At 35.8% G+C, this 19,465-nt stretch overlaps 1 protein-coding gene across 3 annotated transcripts in view; it reads left to right on the top strand.

Moving 5' to 3' along the window:
* The window catches only part of VAV3 (vav guanine nucleotide exchange factor 3), a 389,640-nt gene that overhangs the window by 319,522 nt on the left and 50,653 nt on the right, over positions 1-19,465 (top strand). For all 3 annotated transcript variants that reach the window (XM_007169495.2, XM_007169494.2, XM_007169496.3), the window contains exon 21: positions 17,644-17,709. In XM_007169495.2, the coding sequence (XP_007169557.1) occupies positions 17,644-17,709 (66 nt within the window). The remainder of the gene's footprint in view (positions 1-17,643; positions 17,710-19,465) is intronic.

Below are 19,465 nucleotides of genomic sequence, written 5' to 3'. Positions count from 1 at the left end.
GTCACCAATGCTAATATATATATCACAATTTATTGTGAAGATTAATTTGGTTAATATATGTAAATCACTTTAGATAATGCCTGGCACAAAGTAAATGCTATATGTGTGATTGTTGTTGTTATTATTATATCATTTCTATTGTTCTGAAAGAGAAACTATACAGATAGACATCTGCAAGTCAAATTCATAAATGTACATTATTATGGGGAAATATACAGAAAATAATTGAGTTGAAGTTTAAATAAACTTCTCCACACATAAAGCTGCAGATATAAAACATTAAAAGCTAAAACATGAGCTTATACAATAAAAAAATTTGGATTTTACTAATTAATTGAATAAAAAGTTTATTTCCTTTCTCAAAAGAAAAAAAAAAGCCGCTATGAACATTTAAGTCTTTGTATGGACACGTGTTTTCATTTCTCTTAGGTAAATACTGAAAGGAGATCATAAGTAGATATATGTTTAATTTTTTGAGAGACTACCAAACTGTTTTTCTAAGTGACTTTATCAAGTTACAGTTCCACCAGCTGTATATGACACTTCTAGGTGCAGTATATCCTCACCAGTGTTGGGTATGGTCAGTCTTCTTAAATTTATCTGTTCTAACAGGTATATAGTGGTATCTCATTGTGGTCTTGATTTACATTTCCCTAATGACTACTGATATTGAGCATCTTTTTCTGTGCTTATTTTCCATACATGTAACTTCACTGATGTAGTGCTTGTTCAAATATTTTGTCAAATTTTTTAATGGGTTGTCTGTTTCCTAATTATTGAATTTTGAGAGTCCCTTATATATTTTGAATACAAGTCCTTGATAAATTATATTATTTCCATATATTTTCTCCTAGCCTGTGGCTTGCCTTTTTATTATCTTAATAATGTTATGCATAGAGCAGAAGTGTTTACTTTTGATATAGTCCAATTTGTTAATTTGTTCCTTTGAGAAGCTATGAGCACCATATCAAAGAAATCTTTGCCTTCCCCAAGGCAACAAAGATATTTCCCCGTGTTTTCTTCTAGAAGCTTTGTAGTTTTAGGTTGTACATTTAGGTTTATGATCCATTTTGAGCTATTTTTGTATATGGTAATAATGGTTATTTTTTTGCATATGGATTCAGTGTGTTCCAGCACCATTTGTTGAAAATCATTTCTCCACTGCATTGCCTTTACATTTGTAGAAAAGTTTTTTCATATATGTGTAGGTCTGTTTCTGGACCCTCTGTTTTTCTGATCTTTTTCTCCAAATTTGTACCAATATGATGCTGTTTTGATTATTGCAGCTAATAGTAAGTCTTAAAATCAGTAGTCTTAGTTCTCCACATTTTTTTTGTCCAAAGATGTTTTGGCTATTTTAGGTGCTTTGCATTTCATATGAATTTTAGAATATCTTGACAATTTCACCAATAAAAGCTTGCTGGGATTTTGATTGGGATTGTGTTGAATTGTAGATCAATATGGGAGAATTGACATTTTAACAATACTGAGTCTTCTGACCACTGACCATGATACATCTCTCCATTTATTTAGGTCTTTAAATTCTCAGCAGTTTTGTCATTGTCAGAGTAGAAGACATGCACACCTTTTGTTATATTTATCTATAATTATTTCATATTTCATTTTGATGCTACTATAAATGGTAGTTTTTAAATTTCAATTTCTACTGTTTATTGCTAGTATATAGAAATAAATTGATTTTTGTAAATTGATCTTTTATCCTGAAACCTTGTTGAACTCACATAGTAGTTCTAGTAGCTTTTTTCTATAGATTGAAGTAGATTTTTTTTAGACAATTCTGTTGTCAATGTATAAACACAGTTTTACTTCTTCCTCTGCAATCTGGATGCCTTTGATGTCTTTTTCTTGCCTTGTGACAGTGGCCAGGACCTCCAGTAAAATGTCGAATGGTGGTAGTAAGAGAGTACATCCTTGCTTTATTTTTGATCTTAGAGGGAACGCATTAACTCCTTTCCCATTAGATATTATGTTATCTGTAGTTTTTCATAAATGCCCTTTATCAAGTTGAGGACTTTCCCTTCTAGTCCTGGTTTGCTGGGAATCTTTATCAGTAATGCATGCTGGATTTTGTCATGTTCTTTCTGCATCAATTGAAATGATTAGTTTTTCTTTTTTAATTTGTTAATATGGTGAATTACATTGGTTTTCAGATGTTAAACTAATCTTGCTTTCCTGAGATAAACCCCAGTTGGTAAGGATACATTGTCCTTTTTGTTGTTATTTTATTTTTTTGTAATGTCTTTGTCTGGGTTTGGTAATAGTTTAATACTCAAAGAATGAATTGGGAACTATTCTCATAAATTTTCTGAAAGAATCAGCATTATTATTTCTTCCTGAATTGTTCTGTAAAATTTACCAAGAAGCTATTGAGGCCCGGAGTTTCCTTTGTAAGAAGATTTTTTTCAATTACAAATTCAATTTCTTTAGTAAATATATGGCTATCCAGGTTATGTATTTCCTTTGGAGTGAGCTTTGGTAGTTTGTGTGTAGAATCTGTGGTGTCATCTCTCTCATTTATGACATTGGTAATCTGCGTCTTCTCTCTTTTTTTTTCTGGTCAATCTAACTACAGGCATACCTCAGAGATATTGCAGGTTTGGTTCCAGACCACCTCAATAAAGCAAATCACACAAATTTTTTAATTTCCCAGTGAGTATAAAAGTTATGTTTACACTATACTGTAGTCTGTTAAGTGTGCAATAGCGTTATGCCTTTTAAAAAGTTCATACCTTAATTTTAAAATACTTTATTGCTAAAAAATGCTATTATCTGAGCCTTCAGTGAGACATAGTAGTAACATCAAAGATCACTGATCACAGATCACCATAACAAATAAAATAATAATGAAAAAGTTTGAAATATTGAGAGAATTACCAAAAATGTGACACAGAGGCATGAAGTGAGCAAATGCTATTGGAAAATGGCGCTGATAGAATTGTTTGACACAGGGTTGCCACAAACTTTCAATTTGTAAAAAAATGCAGTATCTGCAAAGCACAATAAAGTACACTAAAAATGAGATATGCCTGTAACTGTTATGAATTTTGTTGCTCTTTTCATAGAATCAGAATTTGGTTTCATTGGTTCACTCTATTATTTTTCTGTTTTCCATTTCAGTGATTTCTGCTCTGGTCTGGTTTATGTCTAGTATTTTCGCCTTAAGCATCTTTGCCGTAGACATCTTTGCCACAGGCATTTTTGCCTCATAATTAATTGGCCATAAGGCAGTCTTGCCATAAAAGATGTTGCCATAAAAGATGAAATAATGAAAAATAAAATATGTGTAGTAGATTCATGACAGTACTGCACAAATAACTGATTTTATTTTGTGGGTTGTCCCTAAGCACTTATCTTCCAAGTCTTTTGTTCATAGTATTATATATATATATATATGTATATATATTGTTTGTTTGTTGATTTGTCTCTTTGTTTGGCATTACACTTTCTCTTTTTCACTAAAATTTCTTCCTTCATTAAGAGGAGTATCAGTTTCCAAACACTAGGATGCATATTCGAACCTGAGCTTTGTATTGTGTTGTGAAAGCCTCTGCACTGTTGTTTGTTCTTGGTGTATTGTCACATGTCTGTTGATAGACATTACAAATTTCTAGGGGAAATGTGGGTTCAACTCTGCACCTTCGAGGCCCTCAGCCTCTTTCTCCTCCAACATAGTGTGTTTCAAAATAAGAAACAACTCTTGGGGCAAATCAACTTCATCTGTCAGATGGATAAAGCCATCAGTAACATTGCTGACTGGAAGAAATGCTCACACATCTCAACCAGTTGAAACCAAATTGTCAAACCAAAAACTGTCAACCAGTTGTTTGATCTTTTGCTGCAAAGTTGCTTTATGACCAGTTAGTTAATGTGACAAAAATGCTTAGAGCAAAAGTACCTAGAACTAGTCTGGTTATTACTTCCTTTCTTCTTCTTATTTTGGGTTTAATTTGCTCTTATTTTTCTAGTTTCCTAAGGTAGAATATTTGCTTGCTGATTTGAGAACTTTCTTCTTCTAATATAGACATTTAGCACTATAAGTTTCTAAGTACTACGTTTGCTGCCTATCCCCCAAATTTTGGTGTGTTTATTTGGTATTTTTATTTTAAGTCAGTTCAAAATACTTTCTAATTTCCCTTTCACTTTCTTCTTATGGGTCATTCAGAGGTGCATTATTTAGTTTCCAAATATTTGGGATTTCTAATTTCTAATTTAATTCCATATCATAAGGGAAAATAGTTTGTATGACTTAAATCATTTTTAATTTATTAAGAATTATTTTATGGCTCAGAAAGTGGTCTATCTTGAGAAATGTTCTGTGTACAATTGAAAAGAATGTGTATTCTACTTTTTGGGGTGGGATGTCCTACAAATGCCAATGAAGTCCAAGTAATTGATAGTGTTGTTCAAGTGTTCTATATCCTTATTGATTGATGACATAAGCATCCAATCCATCCACCGTCCTCCACTCAAGTCTGGCATCTTGGTATATTGTCTATTCCTTCCATTCTCTCACCACCTCCTCATCTCCTTAGTCATCAGATAAGCCTCATTTTATCCTCTGACTAGCTCTCAATGCATTTCTTCCTCTCCATCTCTACTGTCACTGCCTAGTTTCTACTCTAATCAGCTGCTGCTTGACATCTGAGATCACCTTCCAACTGGTCTCCTCACCTCCAGAATTTGTCTTCCTGTTACCCTCCCACCACTACAAAGTTCACATTGCAGTGAATTACATAATCCCTTGTTAAAGTCTTCCAGGGTCTTCCTTCGACCATACGGAATTCACATTTCTTAGTTCGAATGGAAGCATTTGTGAACCCAAGGATCCGTGTCCAATCCTTGCCTGCTTCTCTGACCTCATCTCTCATGGGTGGCCCACATGCTATGTGCCCTCCATCCCTCCCGTGTACGCCTTCCTGCTGCTACTCCAGCCCATTTGGAGCCTTCTCTGTGAAGCCTTTCCTGTCCCATCTACCTTCTTACTCCTAGCCCTGTTTCCAGCAGACCTGGACAGAATTCCCTCTTATTTATTCCTTTCTTGCGACAATAATGACAACAATAGCACTAATGACTAATGTTCATTATACCTTTTTTATGTACAAGGTAGAGTTCTAAGCATGCTTTACATATAGTAACACGTATAATGCTAATGAAAGTTCTATAATAAATACTATTATTATCCCCATTTTATAAATGAGCAAACTAACACACTGTGAGGTTAGGTAGCCTTTTGGTATGTCTTGTAAGTTTTTTCTTGGGTAGCCAGGTGTGAGGTACTGGGTAAAGGGAACTGCTGTAAATAGGCCTTTAGTGTTGTGGTGAAGTGTGGCAGGAGGGGAAATATTAGTTAGTCCTATGATTAGGTCCCATTTTTTAGTGAGCTTGTGCCTCTGGATGATAAACTTCCCAGGTTTTGTTTTGTTTTGTTTTCAGTTTTCTTGCTCCCCTCTAAGGTGGGATAGGATGGCTAGAGTGGGCTGGAGTTGAGTTTTCTTCTTCCCCAGGTCAGGTAGGCTCTGAAAATACCCCAGCAGGTTGTGCTCTGGTTAACTAGTTTCCTCTGAGGGCAGGCCTTGTTAAGAGGAGAATGCCTTTTGCCCTCCCTCTGCATGTAGCCAAGAGGGATTTTTTTTTCCCATATTTACCATGGGAATCTGGTTGAGCTCCTTAAGGTAAGTCTTACACTATGATGGGGTCCCCCAGTGACTGGGCTCCCGGAGTTTTTAACTCTGAGGGTTGTTGACACTAAGCTGCCAGCAACTTGTCAGTTACAGTGCAGGTTTTCCTGCCACTGCGTCGGCACTGGGTCTTGTAGTAGTTTCTGCTGGTGAGTCTCTCCTCTAAGCTGTGACTCCCTGTGTTTGCCTGTCTGTCTCTCTGGTCTTCAGGGCCAAGGTTTGTCCTGTGTCTTCCCCTCTCTTATGGATCCAAGCAGAGTTGTTGCTTTTTCAGCCCATTCAGCTTCTTTCTTGTTAGGACGGAGTGACGAACTGGAAGCCCCAGCACTCTTTTACTAAATTGTACAGCCTTCTGTTCTCTTTAGACAAGAAGAAAGAAATTATTGTCATTTCATTTCGGCAGCCTGGAAACATGCGGTGTTTCTCGTATGACAGTATAATGGCTTTGGAAACTCTCAGGAGAAATGAGAACCACTGGATGACAAAACGTGTGTGTATATCTGTTGAGGGAATGATATATGATAGGAACGAGAAAGGCTAATGTCTAGAACAGAGGAAAACAATTAGCACATTTAGTTCAGTTCAGCAAGTGTGTATTGAGTATCAGCTCTGTACTCACTGCTCAGACATAGCTCACACTTTATCAGCTCCAATTATTGGTTTGACATTAGGTTGACTGTCTTTAGAAGAACCATTCATGCCTGCTGGCAGCTAGTGCTCTGTTTGAATTGCCAAGATATGTTACAAGTTCATCAAGTATTTCTGACAAGGATATAGCGTAGGTCAGAATTGTCTTATGGGTACCTCTAAGCCAGTCAAAGGATTTTTAGCTAACAGATACTAGCCTTATTGAAAGGAGTAGTGGCAGAATGAGAAAACCTGGATTCAAGTCATGCATCTGTAGCCAAATAGCTCTATGCCTGGGTCAAGTCAGTTAATCGCTATGTGGCTTAATTTCTTCATTTGTTACAAGAGCGGGGCTAGACCAGAGCAGAGCTCACAACTCTGACTGAGTCATCTGGGAGGGGGTGCCTTGTAAAATGTCAACACACAACTCCACTTCCAGAGATTAGGATACAGTTAGTCTGGGTTGAGCCCAGGCGTGAGTAGATTGTATACAATCCCAGATAAATTTAATGTGAGCCACGGACTAGATGATCCAATTGGTAAGATTCCTTGAGAGTTAGGGCATTATCCCCAGCTCACTATTTGGTCATTTATAGCAAACTAACTACAAAATATGGTGTTAAAATGAACTCAGTACTTTGGCTCTGACAGATACCGAGTAAAGGGTATATTTTCAAAGAATCTGTATACATTGAAAATATAGTTGCTGCAGCCTTCATACTGAACTTGATACAATTGTTTTGTCTGATTCAAAAGGCATTTAAGATCTTGCAATACTTTAAGGCTGTCGTGATAAAATCAGCTTTTGTTTTACAGGCTGTACATGTGGGAAGTACTGTAGGAAACTGGCCTGAATGTGTACTTACTCAGTGGCATGATTTACAGTGACATGTTTTTTAAATTTCTGAACAAAACTCTCTTCCTTGTTGGGGCTAAGTGTATAAAGAATGTTGCTGGTTTGATTCTCTGAAATCATGTGAGTCTGTAGGTGTGTTTACAGTGGATCATGTACGTTAATGTGCCAGTTTTCATGTTCAAGGTGACAAGTGCTTTATGGTCTGCACCCTAACGGATGTGACTCCTGCATTGGGGAGTTTTTCATTTGCTTCTGAGAAGATAGTTTTTAAGCAACTCTCGTTGGTCTCTACTCAATTGGTGTGGTCTCATTTGAGATTGTACGTAATTAGCACCAGAGAAGCAAGTTAAGTGTTTTTCTTTCCTGTGCTAGAATTTAGGAAATTATAGCTCATTTTGCTGAGTATTAGTTACTGATTCTGCCATCTAGCAGCATAACCTTTATAGACTACTAACTCTGTGCACCTCAGCTTTATCATCTGTAAAATGCATACAGAATAAAATAAATAATAAATGAAAGAGTTCTAGCACAGTGCTCGTTAAACAGTAGCTTCTATTTATTCACCCATTCATCAATTCAGGGATGAATGATCCACCGATTCATCCATGCAAGTACTAATAAATTGCTTACTATGTGTCTGACTGTGTTTCATCTGGGGAGGACCACAAACAAGACAACTGGTTTCTAATCTCATGGCCTTAGTGATCTGAGGAATGATCAAAGCTCAGGATAAAGCGATGCAGCTGGTTTCCATTTTAAGTTTTTAAGTAAGAGTTTTTGTAAATCATATTGTTACAAATATATCTAGAGTTAAACCTGAGGATATTAATCTAGAATTGTTATTGGGCTGTTACAGTGGCTTTGCATTTGCATTCCAAAAATGTCTTTTGTACTAGTTAAGTGCTTTGGCTTATTTGGAAATTTTCAAGAAATTATGCTTTCTAAACTAAACTGTTTTCTCTTTTATTCAAGCGAGTTACTTCACTCATTAGTGTAGAAAGTTGGATTTTATTGTAGTCTGTCATGTTTTCTACATACTCTATGTCCAGAGAATACAAATTATCCTCTACTATCTATCAGGAACTTTCTTTCTTTGAATAGCTATTCGTCTAGTCTGTATTATTATAACAACAGTAATTTCTAATGCTATTGAAGTGAGTGGGCTATCTGCATTTTCATTATAACTTCTTTCAAACAATGAGTTGCGACTTGAGCTGAAAAATGTTCTCTGTTCAATCTTTGCATTGAAGGGATTTGTTTTCCCAGTCTTTTTTGTTGTCTTTTTCTTTTTCTTTCCTCGAAAGTTCTATAAAATTGCCTTCCAGTGAAATGAATATAAAATAGGAAATGGGCCATTTAGTGTACGTTTCCTAGTGTAGGTGTAAGGCACAGTTTTTACTGAGTATAACATATGGAACAATCCTGATCATGTCATTGGACTGATGCTAAACGTGTTGCAATATGTGATAATAAGGGCTTAGTAACTGAGGAAAATATCCTTCTGGCCTAAAGAGATTTGTTCATATTGGAAACTCTATTTTCCCAGAAAAGATACAGATTCTACTTATCAGAGAGGGAAAGAGGGCAAGCGAGAGAAACAGGCAAATATAACATCCTGCCATGCCATCTATGGTTTCCATTACAATAGAGTGCTTTTTATGTGTTTTCTTCTTAGAATAAAGCTTATGAAACAGTGAGGATCCTGTGTCCTATATCATGGGGTTTTATTTGCTTCATTGTCATTTATGAATACCCAAATGTTCCACAGGGAGAATTTTGTAAGCTAATTGGAACCAAAAGGCGGTTATAAGCAGTAAACTGTAATCAGTGTGCCAAAGATATATATTTTTATCCACAATGCAAGTTAAATAACCTAGAAAATAGTTGTGCTACTTCACACTTACAAATCATACATCTACATGATCTTTATTCTAAGGAGTGAAAATGCTTTTACACGCATTCTGATTAATTCACAGAAATCTCCATGAAGGTAAATTATAACTGTGGTTTTTAAGGGGCCAAATTTATCATCCATCTATAGGACGGCATGTGCAGAATTAAAGTTAGACTCTCTTCCAGACTTCTGGTCTCCTACTTTAGTTCTATATGTTAGACCATCCTGCCTTTGTTTTAGGAGAGTCACTTGTAATTTTTTACACCTTTAAGGAAAACACATTTTTTAAAGGCAGTTTAGTTCTGTTTTGGTAGAATAATCAGGAAACAAGACATTGCTTTACGTAGAAGTATTTGCTTTTTAAATTTTTTTGCCTCAAAGGAAAGAATAAAAAGTCAGAAAATAAGTTGAGCTTAGGGAGATTCTCAAGAGGAGGGAAGCATTCCCACCCACACGGAGTCCAGAGGCAAGGAGCCTGGGGTGGGGGAGGGGTGGGGTTGGCCCTGGACTTGGCCGTGGGCAACAAGGTGTTAAATTCCCCTTTACCACCATCTGAGCCCTCAAGACACAGTGGTAGTGACTGCAGCAAGTTGACCCTTGTCTGTCTTAGTTTACCTTGTCAAGAACTTTTGCTTCCCACATGACTGCTATATTTATTTTTGTTCAAACAAACAATCCAGGTGATTTTTTTTTTTTACAGGTGCATTTTTTTTCTCATTCTAACTTGGAAAAAATTGGAGGGTTTAACTGAAGGGATCTTTTTCATAGGAGACATGTTTTCTCAAACCTTCAGTCACTGACATATATTTTACCTTCTGCCTGAAATTTCCCCTCTACCCACATTCTCTTAGATAAATCCTTCTTTACCATCAAGACTCAATTTGGGGGGTCACCTTCTCTGAACCAAAAGGACTTCTGTCTTGTAACTCATCGTACTGTATCCTAATGGTTTATTCATCCGTCTCCCTGCCCGGTTAGAGCACTCCAGAAAGATAAGAACCATGGCTTTCACATCTTCATCTCTAATGCCTAGAATAAAAGAGGCATTCAGTCCATGGGTTTCAAATGAATAATTGGTTAGAGCTCCTATTTCCATAATACATATGTTATTTACAAGTTTTCAAATTCATTGTTTATTAACTCAAATTACACTTTATGCTGTTATTTGAAAAACCATGAAAGTATTCATTCATCTTGTCAGATTTAAATTTATCTTTGTTCTCTCAGAATAGTCTTAAAGCTATTGAACCTTGTGTCCTCAAGTTCTTTATCAATAAAATGGTAAAATGATAAAGTTCTTTATCAATAAAGTGCCTCTCACCACTTGCTCATCCCTTGTGTAAAATTAGGAGAAACCAAGGCAGAATTGAAATTGTGGATTAGAAGATTAGAAGCTGTGTGAAAAGAGTAGAGGCTGATTTGGTATAAGTATGTCCTGTAATTATGAGATCTTTATTTTGACAGGTGTTTACTTCAAAATATTGAGCTAAATCAGGGTCCCTAATTACAGGAAAGTAGATAAAGGCAGAATGTGGCTGTAATAGAACAAGGGAGGCCCGGGAGAGATGATTATGGAAGATAATAGACATTAGTAAAGGCCTATAAGAATCATTTTCCCTGGGTGACTGCCAACTGGCTTTGATTGAATAGATCATAAACTGAGTTTGCAGGAATGTTTCCAAGTGTACAGACTGTATTGTGGGAATTGGCAAACCTCCTGACAAAGTGGGTGAGGCCCTAATTGTTAACTCTCAAGACAGGCATTTTTTTTTTATTATTATTTTTTTTTTAGAAATTCACGGTCTTTTATTTATTTATTTATGACTGTGTTGAGTCTTCGTTTCTATGCGAGGGCTTTCTCTAGTTGCGGCAAGTGGGGACCACTCTTCATCGCGGTGCGCGGGCCTCTCACCATCGCAGCCTCTCTTGTTGCGGAGCACAGGCTCCAGACGCGCAGGCTCAGCAATTGTGGCTCACGGGCCCAGTTGCTCCGTGGCATGTGGGATCTTCCCAGACCAGGGCTCGAACCCGTGTCCCCTGCATTGGCAGGCAGATTCTCAACCACTGCGCCACCAGGGAAGCCCCTAAGAGAGGCATTTTTGATGAACAGCTCTTACTGGTACTTTTCCCGTGTTTCCCATTATAACCTACATTTGGGACAGGGCAAAATGTAGGTTATAATATAACGAGATGAAGTCTCTGCTAAGTAGAAATTCCAACAGTAAAGTATTACCTCTTCTTTTCCAAATAGAGAGTAACATTATTAAGGAAAAAGTTCTGAGGAAATCTGGTCCTTTTTCTTCCATTATTTTACCACCATATAAGCTATGTTCTGTCATAATTACTACAAGTTTGTGTCAAGCACAGAATACCTTCCATGGGCCGTCAATCTGCAATTGATCTGATACTGTGAAGGGTTTCAATAGAGTGTGCACGTGTGCATACCCTTAAGGCTTTGGGCCAAATAATTTATCAAATTATAACATATATTGAATCTTAATTAATCATGGTAATCTGAATTCCTAAAGAATGAATGAAGGAATGTCATTCCTAACAAGTCAATCCTGTGTACTCTGGAAAACAGAAGACTTCACACTGAGTTAGAATGAAAGTCATTAAGGACCTGAAATGTTCTTCTCTTCTGTAAGTAAGTACAACCAGATTAAATTACTGACACATAGTATCCCTAATTAAGAATTTGTAGATCAGATATTTCTTGGTAACAGTAACTGACCAGAGAACTGTAGGGACTTGGGAAACGTGATCATATAAACAAAGAACTTTAGTAGTAAAAGAGACCTCAGAAATTCATGGGTCAAAGTCTGTCATTTTACAGGTGAGAATATTGAAGCCAAGAATGATTAAATGACTTACTGAAGATCTGAAAGCCAGGAAGAGAATACTCGGCTCCTGGTTCTCTATACCTATCAAATTATCAGTATTACCACAAAAGTTTTATTTCTGATCCAAAATTCTATAAAACTCTATGGAAATAACCAAATCAAAAGCTAGTTAAGACATGATCTGAAAGGGATCCTTGAAGATAGTAGCCATGTTATTCATTTTTAATCTCCTGGTACCTAGCATAGTGTAAATATTAAGAAATACATTTTAAGAAGCCAATACACTTTTCATTAAAATACTAATTCTGTTCTTAGTAGAATAGTAATTTCTTTAAAAATGCCTGATGCTGCCATGAGCATATAATCTGTAAGGTGCTATTACTCAGAATACTTCCTTTGTGATTACTTAAAATTAAAATCACCAAGGATAGGAAAACATTCATCAATTGTCTGTTAGGAGTAGAAAAATAAATATCTATATTTTGGACCTTTGGTAATCCTGATTTATTTTGGAGGCTATGTGGCCTCTCCCCAAATAGGATTTCTTCCAAGATGTGGTAGAACTGTGTTTTTCTTTCCAGATTTTGTATTGAGTAACCACTTAGGATTTGGCTTACCTACATGCAGATTGGTTTTTGCTTGCTGATTTTTCTTTCATCAGTTATAAGATTTTGATTCAAGATTGCACTGTGTATAGTGTCTTAGCCAGTGAGAATCTGGAGAAAAAGCCTCAAGACACCCATAACTAGAGAGTTCCCTTCCCTGCTGGAGAAATCCAGGAAACTCACAGAATATATTTTTTGGATAGCAAGAAAAATATTCTGCAGTCTCAAGTCTCATTCTGCTGTTATATTCATCTCACATCTAATAAGTGTAGAAATACAGCTTATGGCTTTTTAGTGGGTTTTTTCTTAGGGTACATTTCACAATTGTTTTTTTAGTTTTTGACACTTTGTCTGCCAAAATTTCAGAGATATAGTAAATATAAACAATCTTGTGTGCATTGGAAAAACCATCAAATATAAAAGAGGCCTTTGTCATATATTTTGATGACTCGATGCAATTATAAACCTTTACAAAGTGAAGACAAATTTAATTTCAAAGATCCTAGATCAAGATGCAAGTTTTTTTTAGAGTTACTCAGAATTCTAAGCTTATGACAGCCACTTACCTACAGATGAACTGTACCAGGAATGTGAGTTTCATACAGCCTTCTGAAAAACCTCGTGTTTACTGTTTATACATTGGACAAAAGTTAAAGACCCTGTTCTCTTTTGACTGAGAAATGGTAAAAGCACATGGTTTATGGTTTTGTTCCTCTGTGTGTGTGCATGAATATTTTGGAATTCACTGTCATGACCATTCAGTACAACCAAATGCAATTATGTTTGGCAAATTTTCAAGGTGTTCACCGGTAGAAAAATGTGTTTCTTACCTTACTCAACATATAAGAAGCAATTAACAATGAAAAAAATGTGTGTACTAGCAAGAAAGCATTGAGATAAAGAAATGGGCTGTCGGCAATGCAATTAATTCCTATTCAGGTGAAACATATGAGAGTCTGTTACTTGTGGCTTAGCAAACTTGCATAAATATAAATAAGGAAGATGGTGGGATTATACGCAGAACCAGGTATTTCTATTTTAATGACGGGAATAGGCCAACCAAAAAAATGAAAATTTAGGAGTAAAGAAACTGAGGTAAATCAAAAAGCAATACTGTAGAAAAAACAAAAAATAGGGATTTTTTGGCATTTACCAAGTGCTTTCACATACGTTCATTCTTTGATGCTTGTAACACCCTGGTGAGGCCTGTGTGGCAGATCTTGTCCTCATCGTTATCATTGAGCCTTGCCTGCAGATTTTTATAGCAGCGCTGGGAAGAGAATGAGCTCTTCTGATGCCACATCCCTGCTCTCTGACACTGCCTTTTTCTGTTTTCCAACAACTAACACTGACGTATGTCTAACTGATGACACAGGTTACAGTATGGCTGCAGCTATGATCAGAGATCAATTCCTTACCGAAGGCCAATTTCAGACAGGTTCTTTGTCGTGGTCTTCTCTCCTTTTCTGGTCCTTTGGTTCTATTTCACGTACTCACAAAAAGTGAAGAATAAAAAAAAAAAAAGAAGCCGGTCAGAATAATTCCCAAAGTCGTGCTTGCTAAAAGCTATCCATCCAGTCAATAAATTAATTTGTATATTCACCTGTATTCCCATAATTCATGGCCACCCTGTACACATCTCACCGCCCCCCCGCCCCGACACCCTCCATGGCAGACTGTGTATTTCTGACAGTGAGAGAGTGACTGGCCAGGGTGACAGTTGCTCTGGCCCTTACCCATGTATGATAAATCGCTTAGTAATCTCCACAGCACCATCATGCATACATTGAAAGTGTTTAGGGCACTGTAACTTGGGAGAACTTCCAATCTCTCATAAATAACCATTAATCTGTCCCTTTCACATTCAGCTTTCCATATCTGTTTCAAATTGTTCAGTGCTATTCCAGGAGTGCATTAAAGCTCCAATCCAGGTGGTATTAAGGGGATAAATGAGCCACAGGGAAAAGACACTCTGTATTTTTCTTAAAGCAATTTTTTCTCCTTTGTACAAAGTTAGGAGCCAAGCAATTTATGATTAAGATTTTTGGAGGATATTTTCTATCATTTTCAGCCATCCTTGTTTATGAGTTTAAAAATGCAGTTTTAGCTCTGCCATTCTAGCATACATTAATGCTTTTCTCCATATAGGTAGATTATAAATATCATTTCTACCAGCATTTCTAAGTAGTTTTAATTCATTATGATTGCCTGTAGTTTCCTATTGAAGAAAAATGAAAAATTGTTATAAGCAAAGGTCAGTTAGGAATAAATGTCTGAATATGCATTTATATTTGTGACATTCAGGAATTTCAGAGATAGTTGTCAATTTTTAGCTTGATCCATTTTTATACAGGAAGCAATTTGCTTTTCAGGAAAAAAGGGATTATTTTATGAATTATAATTTAATATTGTTTTATGTCTGCACCAATTTATTTAATGAAAGCTATAAAGGTGCATCTTTTCTTACCATATACAGCCCATAACCTATTCTCTCAGGTACTTTCCAAAGAGAATATTTTCATAAGAATGACCCAAACTGTACTGTTAGATTTACAAAAGTCCCATCACATAATGTAGAGAATGCCCTGTAGACTAAATGCATATAAAGATAGCACTGTATAGTACATCAGATGACACATAACTGTAAATGTTTTCAAGTTGACCTTGAAGATGTTAAGGGACTCACAAAAACAAATATCAGACAGGAGCAAAACGAAAAGAAGACTCCCTATCTCTGGCATTTGTAATAGGCATAAAAGGAATGACAAGTTGATTATCTGACCCGGAATAAAATGCCCACACAGGAAAAGTAAAGAAAAAGGAAATTCAGCTACATGTCTCTTATCAAGGTTAGTAAAAATTTCATAAATAGATCATCGCATAAAGTGCACAAAATCATCGCCTTTGAAAATGGTTGACTTCATAGCTACAGTCTGCAGTCCCATCCATGCGTAGGGGATTGATAGCTGCTCCGCCCATTAGTATTAATGAATGATCAATGCACAGCGCACACACAACCACCAGGGAAGCAAAGACACCCCACCTACACACTACTTTGTTTCTTAATCTTCCAAATGTTGTAGGATGGCTACTGCCTTATCAGTGGAAAATCATTAAGTACAGCACATATTATCTCCCATAGCTGAAACTGACATCTCATAGAAATTAGTGAGGAAATGTAACTTTATTCATCTATCTGTTAAGATATGTTAAATTCTCTCTCACCTCTTTGTCATCTAAGGGATGCCTGTGACCATTAAGGAAACGTAGCCTGCACTGCTAGGGCATTTCATTAAGGAAAAAATTCAGAATGACATTAGTAGTCTGCTTAGTGAGAAAAATTCCTCTCCTGGGAGTTCTCCAATAGTGTTAAATGCACTGTCACAGAATATCACTGCTTTTCCCGAACTCTGCATTCAATAGAGTAAGACCTTTTGTTCTTTTTCTGATGAAGAATAGGAATTGACAGTTCACCGTTCTTATAATTGCCAAAGTTTTCCAATTTGTTGATACATCTTCAAATGTAGGTTTTAAAAAACCATTATAAAGCTCTTGCTTAGGCCTTTCCCCTGAAAAACAGACTTACCTCCTTTGGTGTACTCTCAGAGGTCTTATTTTACTTTAAAACAATCACCCTTATCCTTTTTAAAATACTCAGTTTAGCTTTTGAATTTCCATAGCATCTCCTGTACCTCTTTCAGTATTTAGCCCTTTCTACTTTGTATTATAATTAGGTGTATACATATCTTCTGAAAATATAGGGGAAAACAAGAACTGTTTTATAAATTTTTGCATTTTTCTCAGTATCTAACCAAACATGAGATACTGTATTTGTTGACTAAATGAATGAATACCTCACTTGTTCACTTACCTTTTCCCTAATATGCAAGTGCAATGTGGTTTGAGAACCTGACCAAAATTATTATCTTCTCCTTGCTTGGTTACGTAATTGATCTCCCTCTATCCTAACCCCACCCTTTCCTCTTCTCTTTTTTCCCCTCTTTTCCCCATACCTCTGACTCTTCCCCCTTTTCTGCTCCACTTACCTTCTCTCTCTCCCACTCTCCCCTCCCCCCGTCTTCCCTTTTCTCCTTGTCTTCCTCCTCATCATTGTCCTGAATTCTAGATTCCCACTTCTTAAAATTTCCTCCACAAACTCATAGCCAAGATCTGTGGGAACAAAGCGATACTACTTCAAGAGGGAGATGTTTTCTGATCGTTTTTTGTTACTCTCTTTGTCAAAAATAATGGAGCATGTAGCATCCAATTATAATGCAACTTATTCATCTGAGCTACTGAGAAGCAAGCAATGGTTAAATAGCAAATAAAAACAAGCCCAATATCTGGACAAGGAGAAATAATCTCACAAGAACTTTTTAATTACATGTTCTTATTGTTGCAGTATGTTTTGAGTACAGTTTGTCTTTCTAGAAAAAGGGAAACAATTGTGTCATGAGATTGTTTTAAAGAGGAATTTGACTAAAGGTCTCCAAGAATAAATTCTTTTCTTACTGTTAATTTCTTCCCTCTTTTCTCATTTACAATGGCGTTTTGAGTCCTAATCCTTTCCTCCAACATCTTAACTGTCCCCTTCCCTTAATCAATATCCTGTTTCTTTCTCCTAAATTTGAAAATCATCTAAAATGTCATATTATGCTCTGTTTTCCATTTCCACATGTCTTGAAATGTCTCATCCTGTTGGAGGAACATGCTCATGAGTTCTGTTAGGGATACCAATATCCTAATTAATTATGAGCTTACACAAAACCAATGTGATCTACTTGTATTTATGAATATAAATTTGAAAGATATAGTATGCTATTATCTCTATTATAGGACTGAGGGGTGTGAAGTTAACAAAATTGAATGGTAGATTGGAAAGTCAAACTTGAATTCTTATTTTATAATCGTGATCTGAAGCCATATGTAAAGTTTAACAATTTTAAAACCTTTCTGCTTATGCTTCCCTTCCTGAGCCATAGTCAGTTAATGCTTAGGACTGGATACAATGTGGAAGTAATTCTGAGGATCCCAACTGACAACATTATGCATCTACTGCTATGGGATCATCATTATAGTAAATTTGTTCTCAACACTGGCATCTTTTTTTCTAATTTAGGGTAGAAATTTAACATCTGGAGAGGTTGGATTTTTTCCGAGTGATGCTGTCAAGCCTTGCCCATGTGTGAGTATTTTATTTCTTTCTACTTTGTTTTTTGATGCTGTAATGAATTGTCAAGAAAGTACAAAGGATACTGGTCTGGCCCCTCATTAATTCTATTAATATTTTCTTATTAATAACATTCCAAAATTATGATGATTCCATTGTCAGAAAATATTTTTAAATGTTAAGGGAATACATGCAACAGGAAAATTTTACTTAGTAGAATTTACAAAATTAACATTTTTATAACGTTTTAGAAGGAATAAACTAAAGCTACTGATCAGATGTATTGTACAAACTTCCCTTTTCCCTCTGAGGTAAGAATGGTATGGTCTAATATATTTCCAGTCACTTTGGGTTACAGAGAGATTGCACTTCAACTAGTGTGTTTGAAAGCCTGCTAGAAAGCATGAACGTCCGCAGATTCTTCAGTCAAATCTCTTAATATATTTTTCTGTGCTTTAGTTTGTCATAAGTTTATTTAGTGTCGTAATGACATTTTCTGAAAACATCAAATACATTAGGCAGATACAAGAAGAATGAATATTTACCCAAATATTATTATGGACGAATATAACATAAAATGTACTCTCCGGTGCTTTATGGAATTTATAAATTTCTGTTTAGGGTGATGTTATTTTATCATCGTAATTTGGTGTTTGGGGTAGATTTTTCTATGACACTTTTCAAGTTCTTAACTCTAATTAAATGAAATTATTTTACTAATACAATGGAGTTATTGGTTTCGGGGAAAAAAAACCTTCTTGAACTATCTTGCTTGCCTTATTTCAGTCCTTCCCAGTTTTCTAAGCTGAACATTCTTTTTAACATTATAAATGGGAATGTCTGCCATCCTTAACCTCAGATGTAGTCTGAAGAATAATTTACTCCACTCATTCAAGCTTAATTAATTTCAAAAGCAAAAGGGAATCAAAAAAAAGCTCTTGCTATTTCTGTTGGTTCTATGATCTAATGCCACATATTATTCAGGTTATGTTGTAATCTTGAAAAAAATCATTGAAATTTCATACCACTCTCATTTAATTAGATAAGCAAAAATGATTCTTTAGCTAGTTTTCTGTCATTTATATGAATAAGATTAAGGCTTCCTATGCTTAAAGAACTGAGATTTATATGTAGGCACGTAGCAGAAAATTAACATTAAGATTTTGGGAACCTAGCACAGGGAGCTCAGCTTGGTGTTCTGTGATGACCTAGATGGATGGGATGGGGGGGTGGGGGAGGGAGGCCCAAGAGTGAGGGGATATATGTACACATATAGCTGATTCACTTCATTGTACAACAGAAATTAACAACACTGTAAAGCAATTATACTCCAATAAAAAGAAACTATTAAGCATTTCATGTACCATGTACTGTTTTCTTTTCACAGCTCCTTGAATATAGCATAGAATGAGCATTTGAAGTTTTATTTTAGGGACAGTCTGGCACATAGTAGATATTTAATAAATTTTTGTTGTATGAATGAACAAAGAAGTGAAAAAGCAAACAAAAGTTCCTAACTAAATGTACGTAATTAACAATGGCAGATATTAATTAAATCAGCTTATAAGATCATATTGAATGATATCTGGCGATCTGGTTAGTTACTAGAAAAAGAAATGTGCTTACAATTTTAGCTGATAAAGAGCTGTAGAGGAACACATAATTATGGGTAGGACTACCAACTAAATATGATGGTTTTTATAGCTTAAAGTTAATAAATAGCTATTAAAATTTTACTGCTTTACTTAATGAAATTATAGATTCATTTGTT

This window comes from Balaenoptera acutorostrata, chromosome 1, assembly GCF_949987535.1.
Source record: "Balaenoptera acutorostrata chromosome 1, mBalAcu1.1, whole genome shotgun sequence".
Classification (NCBI taxonomy): Eukaryota; Metazoa; Chordata; class Mammalia; order Artiodactyla; family Balaenopteridae; genus Balaenoptera; species Balaenoptera acutorostrata.
This window is presented reverse-complemented; position numbering and strand designations above follow the sequence as displayed.